The sequence below is a fragment of the Hemibagrus wyckioides genome, linkage group LG03 (genome assembly GCF_019097595.1).
Source record: "Hemibagrus wyckioides isolate EC202008001 linkage group LG03, SWU_Hwy_1.0, whole genome shotgun sequence".
Lineage (NCBI taxonomy): Eukaryota > Metazoa > Chordata > Actinopteri > Siluriformes > Bagridae > Hemibagrus > Hemibagrus wyckioides.
Genome location: NC_080712.1, coordinates 20,058,622 through 20,076,195, shown reverse-complemented (window position 1 = coordinate 20,076,195; position 17,574 = coordinate 20,058,622). Strand labels below are relative to the sequence as shown.

The following is a 17,574-nucleotide window of genomic DNA, read 5'->3' as shown; positions in this document are numbered from 1 at the left end:
AGACTATTTACAATGTAGATATTTGGACCTGCAAAAAAAATGAATGAAATGGATACACCTGGACCTATAAACATGAAAATACAGTGAAAATGTAAAACCCCATCATACCCACTTTACAGTCTTACCACTGATAGCACAAAACTCCACATATCCCTGCATCTCTTCTGTGTGAAATACTAATGCAATGAAATGCCAGAGATATTAGCGATAACATGAAAAAGAAAAATCTGTATTTATTACTGATAAATATCCTGAAGCTATGCTGGATTAATCATCCACAGGAAATCTGAGCAGTGGTACTAACATCATATTTTTATCCCGATGATTTAAGCAGCATATGCAAGACACATCCGACACGCAGGCCACGACAAAACATGATAAATTATGTAAGATCGTACATATCTTTGTCTACAAATCAACACAATGAATGATAAATTATGCATCCGGGACTCCGCTATTAGGTGTTTGCATTTCTTGGTTTAGAGCAATGTGTCACAACTTTAAAAAGTTCCAGCAAAAATGATGACTGAATAAATCAAGCATTTGTAGTTAAACTTACACTAATATTTGTGGAGGTTTTTACCGATCAGCAAACCAGCGGATCAATTATACTGTTGAAAAAAAAAAAAAGAAGAGAGATTTAATAGACCCTAGAACACCATGTGCAGATGGACATGTAGGAAATGAGATAGCTGATTTAAAAAGGCACACAGCACCACAGAGACAACCAATTTCCCAGCATTTCGCTGGCTGATGAGCGTGTTTGTTGTCTGCTTCTGCAAAATGTAAATTTGCACTCTCTGAGGTAATTGGAATGACAAAAGACAGATGCAATCTGTCTCAAAGCCCAAACATCTCATCAGAGTCAGAGCAGTGACAAGCCAAGCACAACTCTTAACATCAATTGCCGTGACCAACGCAGCTTGAAACACTTTTTGAGAACGTCAATCAATTCCAAAACTTCAACTTTTTATAACAAAGACTTTCGAAATAGCATGAGTGTAGGCACTTACACCAAAAGCATGTTATTAGTGTGATTAGTGTATTTGGGCATAACATTATGACCACTGACAGGTGACGTGAATAACATGAAGACCCCACCTCACAACTTAGAGGACTTAAAGGATCTGCTGCTAACATCTTGGTGCCAGATACCACAGCACAGCTTCAGAGATCTAGTGGAGTCCATGCCTCGACAGGTCAGGGCCGTTTTGACAGGTGGTCATAATGTTATGCCTGATCAGTGTCAGTAGTGTACATCTAAACACACGTTGCCATTGCTCCACTTGAGTTTGGCCTCAAATACTATCTACTACATGCACTTTCACAGCTCCTTATAGTCTGACTGTATAGCTACAGGGTTCTACACAGATCATGTATAACTCTGAGTAAATGCTGTCATTCAGCTCTCATCCTATCCTGTGTCAGATGTATTCATACTCAGCATTAAACTGGTTACATTTCAAACTCCTGGAGCTACCGGTGCTTGTGGAATAAAGGTGTTTCTTACTATACATGGGCTCATAATATATACACCAATATTCCACAAGCACTATACTGACGCTGCCCCTGTGCTCCAGTCCAGATCTAGCTATCTGGGTAAGTAGCATTTCTGTGCTTGAAGGTAAAGGTTGTGTCCTGTTAATACGGCAGCTTAAGACGGCTAATCTTCAAGCTTAGTTTGGCCAAATTTGAAGGCAGTGCCACAGTTCTCAACACCATAATGCTTTTCTCCCCAATTAGAGATCCATTAAAGTAGTGAACGAATTTGTCACTTTGGCCTGAGCAAAACTTTTACAAATGTATTGCCTTGTAGATATCAGTTAATGTGTTTAATTAACTGCCATTAGCAGTGTATTTGTACAGATTGCCAGTCTCTTAGATAAATTTAGCTTAGTAGAGTACAATGACCTGACAGGCTGCTATGTCTTTATTATGCTAAGAAACTACTAAGTAACTTTGAGCCTGCTTATAAATCATCTGGAGAGTGGACAAGACACAGAATGTTTTTTTATTCACAATTACTCTTTGGATAACAACCTGCACAAAACAAGATAGAATTTACAGTATATATTAATATTCAATCATTCATTTATTCATTTTTAGTAACATCCTGTACAGGATTGTGTTGGATCCTGATTTTCTCCTGCTCATGATGCATGAATAATTGCATGATGGGACTCCTATTCATCACAGGCCACCATACACACACACTCATACTCTCACTCACACTTAGGGGCAATGTAGAGCTAACATTTCACCTAGTACAATCCGAACACAACCTGCAACCCTGTAACTGTGAGGTAAAGCAAAGCCACCTGCTGTGCCATCATGCCAGCTACAGGGCTCCTCCAAAAGTATTGGAATGGTAAGGCTATACTCTATACTTTTCTGTTTTACACTAAAGATATCCAGGTCAAATGAACATGAGATGACATAATAATCTCAGTGTTAATTTCCTGATATTTACATCTAAATGTATTAAACAACTAACAACATGACACCCTTTGTATTAGAATAAGCAGTCTTAAAGTAAATAACACTTCAAGTCAGTGACCCACAGACATCACCAACTGTTTTATTCCTTTTCTGTGTGAGACTTTTCCACGTTTGTAGCACAGCTTCTTTCAGCTGTTCTTCAGTCTCCTCTTCAGAAGGTAAAACATCAGTTGGTTTAAGGTCTGGTGACTGACATGGCCAGTCTAAAACCTTCCAATTTTTTCCTCTGATTAAGTTGTGAATGTGTTTTGGTTCATTGTCTCTAAACCAGTTGAGTTACATCATCAGGAAAGATTAGTTGAATCTGTTTTAGAAGCAGCCATGTGAGCCCAGGCCATGACTCTTGCTCCACCCCATGACCCCACGAGCTTGTATGATATGGATCACGAGCAGATCCTTTCCCTTTGGCTTTTCCATCATTTTGGAAGAGGTTAATCCTGGCTCAGGAACTTTTCTGACTCATTTTGTCACTTCTAATCTGGGCTTTTGATTCTTAGTGCTGATGAGTGGTTTGCATCTTGTATTATTGCCTGCACACAAAATCTTCCACATACAGTGGATAGTGATAGTTTTACCCATGCTCTGTGAAGGTTGTTGATGATGTCACTGGCTGGTGTTTTTCTTCACAGCTCACGATGTTGCTGTCATCATCTCCGATTGTTTTCCTTGGCTAACCTGTTCAGTGTCTGGTTGTTAGTACATCACTGGTTTCTTACTTTTTCTGCACATTTCTAATTGTTGTACTGGTTGTGTCTAATGCTTGTGCAATGGTTCTAATTCAAAATAGTTTGCTTTTCTCCCATGCAGTGTTCACATGTGAAACCCAGGGCTCAAACATGAGACATTCAGAGCTAAGTTGTTTAACACATCTAGATGTAAATATCAGAAAATTAATAGTGAAATTCAATCTATTGTATCATATTCATCTTTTGGTCTTTATGGTATAGGAAAAAAAGATTTGAAGGGGGTTGTATATTTTTTTAATGTACTGTAAAAAATGATCCAAGAACTTTGACATTGTACTCTGCTTTTATGATACTGCATAGGTGTCACACATCTGCATAATGCTTAAACTCTGTATTCAGGGTAGTTTGTAGCACAGTAACAGTGTAGCCACTCATTCAGCATAACGGTTGGTTGAATTTCTGGGAGATGAAGCATGGCCATTTGTGTAGTAACCCAGTTTAACTCTCTACATGATATTTTAAACAACTGAAATGGAGAATAACAGGCAACTTAAGAAAGTAGACTTGATGGACAACGAACACAACTGGATTCTGCAATGTCCGAGTAATTAAAGAGCACATTACATTTTCTTGGCTAGTCCCCAGAGAGACGGCTTAACGACTACTCGGGTCTATCTTCGGTTACATTGTAAAAAAAAAAAAAAAGTACACGCTTGTGTTGTTACTCAAAAGCAACTGCCAGCCTAAGGCAACTCTGACCCTGACCCTCTGTGTGGAGGTGAAAGGCAAGAGCCACTATCTCATAGACATGACTTGTATTCCCAGAGGGTAAAACCCCATACATCTTAACCTATTAAACTCAAAAGGCTCATCTGTAGGTCCAGACCTATTTTCCTCACCCTTGGATCTACATGCCTCTTTTTATTCTCACTGAAAATTCAGAGTTTTAAATGAAGAATATGTGATAAGACCAACAGAGCTGCAAGTCAGTGTTAAGGAGTTAAAGAGGAAAAGAAACAACAAACATGGTTACTACTCAGGAAGAGATATGCTACTGCCAGGACGGGGGTAGGAAAATTCAAAATGGAGGCGGAAGGGGAGGTGGAGGGAGAGCAAGCTGAGCTTTTGAGCATGTGCCAGCACTTTGAGCAGTTGTGTTCATTCGAGAAAAGCAGAGCAGCTGTGTAGCTTTAGCTCCCAAATTCAACTCCAATAAGTGTGCACTGCTAACTAAAGGTCTTCACAAGTCGAAATTAGCATATCAAAGCAGTGCTTTGAATAAATACTATACATTACAAAATGCACTATATCAGTAGGCTTCAATATCAGTCTTTTATCTTGCTGCATATTACGGCTTTTGACAGAGAGCAGGTCATTTGATGGTACGTCCCTGAAGTCGTCATCAGAACAGAAAGAGTGGTCTGAGTTTGCTTTTATTATAAACAGGCTTATAATGATGATTCACTCTACTGCATGCCATTCATATCAAGAACCCAATTTTTATTTTAAGAGAAGTTTTGAAATTCATGTTCAACCAGTGCTCCAGTGTATTTAATAATTTAATATCCTACAGACAGAAAATTAGTCAGTGCTGCTCAAAAATCTTCAACACTGTTCAGTATAAAACTATGCAGGACAGAGATTCTGAGCCCCAGCCTTGACACCAGAGATTCATGTGCTTTTCTTCACAGCACTCCTCTTTATATGCTCTTCAGAAGAGACATAAAAATGTATGAGTTTGTCCCTCACAGATTCAGTAAGAAATCCACAAAACCTCTGAAGGTTGCTATAATTAAAAAGCACACTAAGAATGGTAATAAAAAGGAAATATATAGACCATGGTGGCACATATGTGCAGAACACAATCCAAAAAATGCCAATCCAGAAAACACAACAGAAGCAAATACACAATAACAGGTTCAAAAATACAACAGCACAAACAAACACAAATCAGCAAATGCTTAATGAAGTTGACAGTAAAGCAAAATAGAAAGGGTAGGTCCTTAGTGAACATTGCCAGGGCTTGAATTCCAGCATGGGATTGTAAGGATTGCACATAATTCAACTTAATGCATGAGTGTGGTAGAGCGCAGTTCCTGCTCCTTTAAATACATGTTTTAGCGAAAAACAAACATGAATCAGATGGTACATAAAAAAGTACTGCTTACTGAAATCTCTCACGTAATCAACTAATGGATATTTTAACCACAGGAAGACACCAATAGCTTGGTATACATCCTATACATTTTATTTTCCTTAAAGTATTATTAGTGTATGTCAGAACATATCTTATTTCCAAAAAACCTTTTTTTCGATTTACATTTTAGGTGTACTTTCCTCAATAAATAAATGAAATATATATATATATATTTTTAAAAATGATTCTATCTTTAGGAAGCCAAAACTTTGCAACTCAAAATAATGACGCAAGCCATATATACAAAATTTGTATCTGAATCATTACAAATTGTATGTAAGTGGATGGACTGTAGGGCGATGTTGTTGACTGTGTTTGACCATGTGACTGCACATTTCTCTCTGTTTTCCATTGTGTTCCAAACTGCAGGGAAAAGAGGAGTTGAAGGGGTTACTTAAAAACTCCTGGCAGAAAATGAACTGGCTAATTCAAAATAAAGTCACAAAGTCACAAAATAAGTCACAGAAAATAGTCAAAAAGACTTCATAACTACAGATTCAATATCCAGTTCTCTTTTGTTTCGAAAATCAGTAATTCTCTATTCCGTAATGTTCACACTCGGGTGGTTTGAACAGTTCGATTTATTTGAAAGATTTCTAAAATGAAACCCTGTCTTGGAGCTGCAGGAATCTGTGCATCACATTCTCTGCATGATGATCAGCTGAGAAACACTGCAGGTCAAGAGAGAGTGCAGATGATGGAGCTCTCCATGGTGCTGAAAGTCTGAATTTCAGCAGAATCACTGAGGCTGGAAAACAGTTATGCATTATGCACGCTCTCAGAACTGTGAGACTTAACACTCTCACTCAGGCAAAGCAATTGCTTTTTTTCGCTTTAGACGTGGAGAAGCAACCGAATGCTAACAAGCCCAGTGCCGCAGCACGAGTCAAATCCATCGGTGAGCAGAGGATTGTGAATGGCTGTGTCAGATGTGACAGTCAGGTGTGTTCAGATGCATCAGTGTGCAGGAACATGACAACAAACACCGGCACGAAAAAGCTCAGAAACATGAAACTGGATTTTCAAGCTAAATAAATTCATCAGGTATCTGAAATGCTGAGCACAAAGTATACCTTGGGAGAACACACTTGCATGTATATGATTAAACAAGCTATTTTAACGAAGCTTATTATTCAGGTGTTTGCATTATTAAGTGTCACAGATGTCAGATCACAGCTCATATGAAGATTGTTGAAGTTGTAATTTAAGAAATGCATGTAAGAGAGGAGATGTTTACAACATGTAATTACTTTTACTGAGACACTTGATGAAAGGCTTCTTCAGGCATTATGTATTCTAACCTATTATGTAACTTTAGCTGCAAAGCATTGCATAATAAGGCAAGGAAATGAAAAGAGCCTTCAGAAAATACCAGTAAAAGGTCACACTCTGACACTTGACACATCTAGATCCTAATAAACTTCAAGCAAAATAATAAGACAAATAAAAAAAAGACATTCTGTTTTAATTTATCACACATATAAGCCTACTAGTTTTTCGAGCAAGAATACCTGTCAATATTTAATGAGGTCCTATTGAATATTTTGTACATAAATGCATAGACAGTCAGGAAATGTACTCATTAACCTGGTTTCATTAACCTGGGTGAGGCTGTTACTGGAAATGCTCATACTGGAAATATTTAAAAAGAAACATGTGTCCCTTAATAAAGAAGTTGAACAGACCTCAGCAGGACATAAAACCTAATCAATGAATCGATGAAGCAATAAATTGGGCATGCTGCTACAGTCCGAACAGATCTGAAATCTAAAAGGTAGTTAAGCGTAAGGCGGTAATGACTGAAATAGCTTTTAGGCTATTTAAATAGAAACAATATATATTGACCCGCTCCTCACTCCTAACCCCACACTCTAAACATACAGGATAGTCCTCCCCCAGGGGTCACTGGTGAAACCCAATAGCACTGAGACTATTGATTGATTAATACCTTGAATGCCAACATTCATCAGCGAACAATATGGTAGTGTATTATCATCTATTTTTAATGAGGTTTTCTCAGTGAAACTGAGCTCCGCTGTACAGCGTTTATTCTCGATGTCTACACAGCCTCTCATTTAAATGAAACATGACAGCTTACTGTATAAAAGCGCATCACACCTTTACAGTGCAGTCCTCTTTTATATGTTCATACGCAGCACTGAGGCTGCTGTTGTTTTGGAAAAAAAATAGAACTAGACTTTTATTTAACCAGCCAACAGGTACGAAAAACAGAATGTGGTTTAATTTCAAAGACTGCAGGCTACAGCATCATCAAAACTCCAGCAACCAAACACTTAACCTCTAAAGACCCATGGAAACCATTCCATCCCATCACACTGATGTACTTTAGCGTGTGCTAGGAGCCAAACAGGTTATTAACATTTCCTGCCATCAGTGCTACAACCTGTTATTAGCGTCTCAGCACACAAGGGAAAAATGGAAGCACATGAGTGAGCAGCTCCAGCATAAGCAGCCCACATGCCTGAAGGTCAGTGAAACGTCCTCTAGCCGGTGCTTCTTCTCTCCTCGGCTTCCTGCATCATGCACGCCGCTCTGAACACCAATTAGATGTTAAGTTCATTCTGATGTGTGCAAATCAGCAGTCAGCATGTTGATCAGTCAAATCTGGCTAGCACAGTCATAAGCTCCAGTTTTAACTCCCAAACATATTAGAGGCATATTAGAGGTTTTTCAGATGTAGGTAGATGAGCACTCTCTGTGAGCTTTTTTATTTTTCTACACGCAGTTATAAGAGAGAAGGTATACGGAGTTAAGCTTAAAGAAAAAAAACTAATGAGAAAAACATAATTAAGTAAACATCCTGTCCACGTTTTCTGCTGCATTATTAATTGCAGATAACAAAAACCAAGTGAGTTGAAAGGAGCATGAATATTTAAGAGATGATAAACACAAAAGCTGAAACATGTTTGCCTCAGTATTTAGGTCTCATTTTAAAAAGATCATTGAGTCACCTACTAAATAATTGATCAAGTCAGCTACTCACTGGAGGAGCCCCCCAATCCTATCGCCTTCTGGAGCAACCATGCAACAGGGTTAATTGGAAAATTTTAAAAGTCAACTGATATTCCATGAAACATGAGCTACGGTTAATATTAGCCAGGGGTCAGAGGAGACACTAGTGACAGTGGCTAGTCCTTACAAAATGCACCAAACACCAAAGCAACTGAAGCAGCTGCCTCTCCAGGCCCCATGCTCCGGGGTAAAAGATGGGCCTTGCAGAGCTTTGTGGCTCACTGCAGTTCTAGCTCAACTCTTTGCCTGAGAGTGAGAGAAGCTAATTGTTTTCCCATGCCAGAGAGCCTGCTACTGGATCAGGGGGCTTAGCTCAGGAAGGCTTTCCCTGCTGAGAGAAATACTTCAGTTGAGCTCTTTCTCGGAGTCACCCATACCTTCCTTTTTGAACCTCACCGCTAAATATGATTGGGGTTCTAAGGTCCTATTAATAGTGTCGTGACAAACAAAAGATGTAACAGCAGGACAGAGAGCTTTTTTTCTTTTACTGCTGTTCGGCATTTATTACTATGTCAGTACTGAAATATGTTCGCAATGATGCGTGACTTCGATAAAATTACATTTGGTCCTCGGCTGAAAACGAGAATTGTCTGTAGTTTGAATCCTGGCCAAGAGGAAAAAGATTTAAAATGGGTTGTTTTCTTTGTTTGTCTTTATAATATATACTAAAGGATCCAGATTGTAAAACCCAGTCACTGGCTCCAATGCCAGAAATTCAGCAGTGGATACTGGTCAAGCTTTGCCCTGCGTTCAGTGCATGCTCATACCAGCCAACAATGCATGACAGAAATGTAAGAGCTCAGTTGCTGGCACAGCAGCCCACAGCCAACCCACAGGCTTCTTACACAAATGTCACCACCAAATGAGTTCTAGCCACTGCACTATAACAGTCACCCATTATGGGTCTGTGCTGTTCACTCTAGACTGCACTTAACTGAACAGACATTTTAAATGCATCTACACGAGGGCTACAAAATAAGAAACCTAGACCAGTGACCCAGACTAAGCGTGTTTGCTTAGCCAAGGGTTCTTATAGTGTAGTTTTGTTTGTTTGTTTGTTTTTTAAATATGGTGTTAAGCTGCAGGCTTGCAGCAGCACAAAATGTTTTCTTAGTAGTTTGAGAACTGTACAAACCTTCAATATTTGCTTATTAAGGGGTCCAAGCACTAACCTTAGGAGCCCTTTAGTTCCTGTATACATTTTAGCAGAGGACTAAGACAACCATGAATATGACTTCATGGGTTACTATCTCAAAGTGTGCAAAGATACAGGATCCTCAACATGACTGTGTGTCTCCTCTGTTTGGGGCTGATGGTATGTTTCGGTATCTCCAAAAGTCCTGGAAAAGCTCAGCTTTTAGTCTCAGAATGAAAAGATGCAGAAAACATTGCGCTACTTTAGAAACTTTCTAAGAATATGACTGTTATTATTATATAGACATTGATTTCTCGCACTCTGTATTATTGTCATTAACTAGCTAGCTCACCATATATTGCTACATTTTGTTTGCTACCACTTTTCATCCTAGTCAATTATCCTTCCAAGCAACCAAAACATGGGACTGAGAAAGCACACTTGCTCAGTTGTCTAGCACAGATTTATGATTTATAACAGAATGTATGACTTGCCCATCCTTGGTTATTACATTGTCAGTGTGTATTGCATTTAAGTCCAGTCCTCAGCCCTGCAGGTTTTTCTTATGTTTCCTACCTGCTTTCATGTTTTCTAATAAACCTGCCCCAAGATGTCAGCAACATATTAAGCCCTCCAGGAGATGGGTGGAGGAACCTGAAACTGTGCCAGGCAGTGGGTTTCCAGAACAAGAGTTGCGAAACCCTGTTCTAAGCAGTCAGACCACATGAGCTCTGTGTGGGACACACTGAGGAGGTGTCAAAGAGGGACAGCTGATCTTTGAATGTGTGCTGTTCGCCTGACGGCTCAGCGGCAGCCGTTGCGTTGCCAAGCATGAGGGGGTACACACATATACACAAGACCCTCAGAACGTGTATCCGCAATCCTGTCTGCATTAAAGGAAAACAAACATCATCCCTCGGACACAGAAACATCTCTCTGTGCTTATTATAGATGCTGTAGGGGAAAAAAAGCATTTGGTTGTATCAGCTCTGAGTGGATTGGAAGCATTAGAAAGTATTTATCATAAAACCCACATGATATAAAAACAGCTTCTTTCAAACTGGCTTTTTTTCTTAAAAAATTAGTAGAAGTAGAATTAACAAAAAAAAATCTGTGTAATTCCAGTGGGATTTCCCCCCTTTTTACCAGCCTACAAATAATGACTGCTGGCAGAATAATCTGTCATTCTCAATTATAATTCTTGAAAGTTGCTTACAATCGGTCACCTGGAATATATGAGGTTTTTGCACGGATGTTTACAGTTTCTCCTTTCCCCAGTTCTAAAAAGAAGGTACTCTGTTTTACGCCAACATTCTCGTTGAGGAAAAAGCAAATGGCCTAAAGCAGAGCAGTGTTAACTGTAAATTGCCATGCCCCCCATGTTGTATAACAAGGCTAACTAGCATGTAAACACCAGCTAGACAAGCCCCTGTAAGTGCAGCTCATTGGCTCTAACCGGGAAAGTGCAATTAACAGTCCAATAACTTTAATGACTTCAATGGTGAATTACACTTCACCATTACTAGGTGATGAAAGATACGCAATACATGAAGAAATATTTGATCCAACATAGTCGGTGCTGTATGACAAACCGGGCAAGTTATGACTCTGACTCTTTTCTGACTCTCTTCCTGTGTCGCAGCCTGCTCCTGTTACTAGCACCATACCAAGAAAGCCTGTTCTCCACAGTCATCCTCTTAATGCTCCTAACAAGCACTGGGTGTAAAAGCCAGAATCACCAGCACACCACCATCTGTGATTATCTTCCTCAGCACTGTTCTCATGTCTTTAAGGAAACCGGATATTGTGAGACATTCTCGATAGTCACGAATTACCATCGGATACACATTTACCAAGCATTAGAGCAGCCAAATTACAAAGGGAATGAGATGTGTTGAAAATGAAATGAAGAGTTTTAATTCCAGTGCTCCCAGTTGCTAAAGATCCAGACATAGGCCTGATTGTGTTTCAACAACTTCCCTCTGAAGAGGCAGAGCACCGTGTCAGTGTCGGATGGGCTGCTTGCTCTGTCGGAACGCTCCTTCATGTAGGTAATTAAAAGGTAATGAAGACTGGAGACTTCACAGACGTCATTAACCCTTTTCATTTAAATAAGTAACAAGCTTGGCACACTCATACCCAGAGAATTATTTAAATAAATGAAATGTAACACCATGACATCATCACACCTTTCTCAAATTGTCAACAAATACTTATTATACATGGAAACAATGTCAGACAGTTTTAAACAAATACAACTGCATGGGAAAATGTGGATATCTACACCTTACACCTTAATGGCAAAAATCTATTCAGATCTTCTACAAACAAATGGTATGTTGTTGTGATTCATTTCAAGCATCTATAATATGATGAAATAGCATACACTGTCTTCTAATTCATCCCTGTGATTTATCTTGGTCAGGATCACGGTGAATCCAGAGTCTATCCTGGGAATACTAGATACAAGGTGGTTACAGGATGCCAGTCAATAGCAGTGTCACATTCACACCTAGGGCAAATCCATCCATTTTTCTGTACTGCTTATTCCACACAGGGTTGCAGGAAGTTTGGAGCCTTCCCCAACAAACTTGAAACTCAATTGCACACACTCACATATTACAGACAATTTAGGACTACACTACAGACACTATGGACAACAAAGTGCTGGAGAAAACCCTCAAAGCACAAGGAAAACATACAAACTCTAACCAGTATGTCAGCGTGTGCTCCCAAGGACAAATCCCACTACTGAAATGTTTTTGAGATGAGGGAAATCTGAGGGATCCCACAATGAGGAGAACATGTGAATCTCTGCACATAAAGGAATAAGAAAAATATGAAAACAATGCCATTTTAAAGAGGACTAGGCACTGTGCAATGCACCCAGGACCATTTTTACACAGTCTACCACTTACAGACCTGATGAAGTGAACAGCTGTGTAAATCCCTGTAAGTCTGTAGGTTACTTTATGGTGTGCGTGTTTAGAGTGACCAGCTGCAGAGAGTTTATGTCACTAGACTGGATTACTGGGAATGTGAGAGAAGCATCGATACATACAGCCAAACATGGCTTTCCCTACTGCTGACTGCACGTGACTTTACCACATAGCATTTTAATCAAACCATTTCAGCGTCATAGATCAGATATAAAAGAAACTGCATTAACACCTCTAAGTTAGAGGGCAGAGATTCAGTGAATTTCTAAAGAAATACAAAAAATACAGAACCTCCCTTTGCCTCTACTTGCCCTTAACTGCCCTGTCATGAAGCCTATATTGACACGTTCTCTAAAACTCTCGAGATTATTAGGTAGGATCAATTAAACAAAGCTTTTAAAGGTATTAATGAAAATTATTTTCATTAATAATTTAACAAAATGATTTATTGAACTTCAGTCGATTAGCTTATTTCATCTACTGACTGTGCCATGGTCATTGATATGTTTTAGTGTTTCATCTACTGCATTTTCTCTTTTGGTGAAACAACTGACAAAATGGTTGTAAATAAATCTAGAGCCATTTTGCCAGCCTCTTCACCAAAACAGAAAATGTTTCATGATCATTGTAAACACACCCACACAGACAGTTGAGTAAAATAACGCCAATGCAACATGGTGAATCTCCATTCTTTCTGAATGGCATCATGCTTAAAACAATAACAACAACAGGTTACAATTTCAGCATGTGACTCCCTGGACAACATCATCCTTTAATGGCTCACTTAAGGGAAGACCACAACATTTAGGGCACCATTTGGAACAAGGCCCAAGGTGAGAATGCCTACATTTTCTTAGTTAGCCAGCAACATTGCCTGTCAGGCAAGTACAGACCCTGCCTTGTGTTTGGGTTGGAGGTCAAATCATTCATTTTTTCCTGATGTTTGCAAAGCACAGGCACCGCAGACTCCTTTTACCAGGTATTCCTCTGACACATGGTTAAATATAACAAAAACCTCACCAAAAATAGCACTTTACAGCTGTTATTCAATACACCATTTTGCTGTAACATTGTAAACTAAATGCCTTGTGAACATGCACATCTGCTTGTAGATAACTTAATAAGCAACGTTTAGAACATGTGTACATGTCTTTTCAACCTCCTGCAAAATAGAGAGCAATGATGTTTCTGACATTTCTAGATGATTCGCAGTGAAGTTAAACCCCAGGCCCGGAACTGGCTCTAATCAGCAGTGATGAAAATGTCCAGCGTTGACAAATGTGTTTGCAAAGGCCTGTCATTTTTCCCTCTCCCAATATGGCAACTCTGAATACACCCTATGTATACTATTAAGCACTGTCTGGGATTGGATTATGTGTTTTCTCCATTTTAAGTGTATATTGATGTGAAGCAGAGTAAACAGGCTAGCCGGGGTTACCTTGTTTTTGATGCTACAATGGCAGCAGACAGTCCACAGGTACTTGAGGGTCCTCCACAGGAGGATGATAAAGAGACCCCCGAAGAACGTCACCATGGACGAGGCGAGGAAAGCCCACCACATGCGCTGGCCATTGTTATCGCACGGCACGTCTGCGGAGAACGGGATGATCACATCCATCCTGGATATGGAGACAGAAGAGTCCGAGTTTTTATTGTAGTTGTTATTATTAGTCATTCTAGAGCTGCCGTCGCCGCCGCGGGAAAGGTTGCGATCTGCCACAGCTAGCATCGAGTAGCTTTGGAGAGCTCCTGCCAGCGCCCCCAGCCACAGCCATCAGCCATATTGCTTCAAAAAGCCCTGTCTGCGCAACAGTGGCGTTCTCTAGCCCAGTCTTTCCTCAGTATGAATGACAATTTCTTCACCCAAAATGTCGCTTGGCGTGAGATCGACAGAGAAACAGGAGGTCCTTCTGCGCGACACATTTAAATCCGCATTAACCACGACTTTTCACAGGGCTTTTCAAAATATTCGAAATAAACGGCAAATATGAGCCACGACGGCATTTTTTCTTTTATATGACTTGTCCTGCTGTCCTTCTTCTGAACTGAAGCAAAATGACCGGATCTCTTCAATCAGCTCGAGCGCCTCCAAGATCACGGTCTTCCATCCAGGGACAGCGGCGACAAATCGATATTTCTCTCATAGACGCCAACTTAATAACAAATGTCCGCCCAAAAAAACACGTTGCACAGGACAAATTCTTCACAGTTTAGATGTTTTCGACTAGAACAGGAAACAGCGTTATGTTTTATTGAATGTTCTGCGCTGAGTCGGAGCTGACAGGGGGAACGGTCTTGTCCCTGTCAGCCGCTCCGTTTCCCTCACTGAGAGCGCGCGCGCAAAAACACACACACGCGCACACACACACGCACTGCTAGGCAGATTTACAGGTAGGTGGGCGGAGCCAAAGCACAATAATAAAGATGGCCATAGTGGACGAGAACAGTTAGGTTGTATGTTTGGTTCTATTCAGTCTTTTCTCATACAAATTGCGCATGGAGACTTGCCCAGAAAGCTCGTCTCTGACAACAAGGCGTAACAGACTGGGTATTGTCGCATTCTGGCGGTGAGGGCGATATTTCAGAGTCACGATCTGCACAAAAACACCGAGTTACTGAGGAATAATGATAAACCTGTTGGACTGAGATACATATACACTATAGCGACATGTCCGCTTTTCCTGCATATAACAGGAACAGTCAGTTTCATACAGGTCGTGGTGATTGTGTTCATTAATATTTTCCTCCCAAAAATGTATTCTGAATGATGAAATGCTCATCAGTAGGTTCAGATAAATGGAGAATTATTAAGTGTGTGGCTTGCATGGATTCAGTATTCAGTACAGCGCACGTACCTGAGACACCGTCAGGAAAATTATTAGCTTTAGTGACATGTGTGATCTTTATGGTTATGGATCCTAATGAGTTCAAACATTAGATAGACCCATCACTTTGCAAATAAAAAATAAATTCAGGTGTTTATAATAATAATCAAATCATCTGCAGTAGGACAGACTGCACTAATCTGTACAACAGACTCTGTCCACGATAATAAGGTTAATGTGTGTGCTGGTTAATTATAGTGACAGAATATATTTGGACAGTATAATATAAATTGTGACAAGTCTGAGGTGTTTTTGGGCTACAGAAATACGATAGCCCAAACCTTGACTGAAGAACTGTGCTATATGGCTGTACGGTCTATATAATAATGATGGATTTGTTCTTAAAGCTCTAAAACAAACCATAGACCAGCCTGACCTGTGGCGAAACAAGACGCTGGTTTCCTACAGAGATAGGGCAGATGAACGCTGCTGGGCCAAAGAGAAAATGCTCTGGTTCTTTCACCTCCTGGTGGGCAACCAAGGCAATGCAAGGTCAAAGACCTGGAAGTGTCCCGCTTTGTCGTGAATAATCCAGTTTGGGTCAATTTAGCGAGGTTTGGGGAAGATCTCTTTTATTTTGGACCTGATATGTGTGTGTAAAATGACCACATTGCTGAGATGCTGACCAAATATATATTTATATATATTTGTGTGTATATATATATATATATATATACATACATACATATATTCATACATATACACATATACACACACACACACATATACATATACATTATATATATATATATATATATATATATATATATATATAATTATTATTTACACTGTATTGTAGTGGAAAGTATTGGGACACATTAGTTCCAGTAAAAAGGAACTGGTGTGCAGTCATGTTGGAAGGGGTCATCCCCAAACTGTTCCCACAAAGTTGGGAGCATGAAATTGTCCAAAATGTCTTGGTATGCTGAAGCATTAAGAGTTCCTTTCACTGGAACTAAGGGGTCAAGCCCAACCCCTGATAACCAACACCTGAATTCAATGATTTGGAGGGGTGCAGCTTCAAGTAATATTAACCATCAAGCCGCAACCCAAAATGAGGTAACTCATTGTTAGCTGTAAATGTAAGAACTATGCAAGAAATAAACCTTTAAATCTTTTTTTTTTTTTAAAGTAGTTTTTTACTCAGAAATACTATTGTCTTTTTTTTTAAGAAGCCAATGTCAGCCATAGTTACACTGCAAATAATGTTAGTTGGCATACTTTTTGTCAGCAGGCTAATGTTAGCTATCGAGCCAGACTAGAGGTTTAATATTTCATAGTTTCGAAAGTTTTGTTGAAATTATACATTACATTAATTAGAAATACGGACAAAACTTACTGGTTATTCTCTCTGCCTCAACAGACGAAGTGAAATCTTGACACACTTGCCATTTCATTAACTGTCCTGTCCACTGGTCCTCTTGCACTACATCTGTTAAGGTGCAAATATACTTCACTTTCACTATAAGTGCATATGAGCAGCATCGTTGAAACACATGTATGGTCAGATGTAAAGGACATAAAGATATATACAAATGGAGGATTAAAAGTGTGTCCAACTTCAGAGCCAAAAATCTCTGTCCATCAGATTTCCAGGCTGAACTGTAACGTTTGGCAATTTCATGCACAGCACTTAAAACAGTTTCTTTTTAAAACTTTGTCATGGTTGTGATTGTTGTCATGGGCTTCATATCAAATCTGGTAAAACATTCAAAATTATTTGCTAATCTAGAAAGTTAGAAAGAACAGAACTCCAGAGTATTCAGCAGGTTAAAAGAGTAACTGTAATAGGGAAATTTTACTACTCAAAACACAAAGTGCACAAGCATTTGATTTGATACACAATATCAGTTTCTTTATTGAGTTGGGGGTGACAGTGTTGCATATTTACTTCACTATGTACGTTGGTATTGTACCATGCAGACAAGTTATTAAGTACATGCACAAAGGTCGCACCAAATGACTGCAGGATACGTGCGACAGCCATCTTGGGTGCATGTACGCAGCTCCCATTTTTAAACAGGTGTAATAATAACTCCATAGAACAAATGGGGCAGTGATATCTCTGTGAAACATCAGGCAAATAATCGGAACTTCAGCATATACACAATATGGCCAACAGTATGTGAACACCTGAGCATTATGATCTTACTGGACATCCTATTCCTTAAATAAGAGCATTAACGTGGAGTTGCTTCCT

The 17,574-nt window shown here is 39.5% G+C and overlaps 1 protein-coding gene across 20 annotated transcripts in view; it reads right to left on the bottom strand.

The window, feature by feature from the left end:
* kcnma1a (potassium large conductance calcium-activated channel, subfamily M, alpha member 1a) overlaps nucleotides 1–14,830 on the bottom strand; it is a 133,309-nt gene extending 118,479 nt beyond the window's left edge. For all 20 annotated transcript variants that reach the window (XM_058384829.1, XM_058384687.1, XM_058384758.1 and 17 more), the window contains exon 1: nucleotides 13,928–14,830. In XM_058384829.1, coding sequence (XP_058240812.1) covers nucleotides 13,928–14,218 — 291 coding nt within the window. In that variant the 5' untranslated portion in view covers nucleotides 14,219–14,830. The remainder of the gene's footprint in view (nucleotides 1–13,927) is intronic.
* Between the last annotated feature and the right edge of the window lie 2,744 nt (nucleotides 14,831–17,574).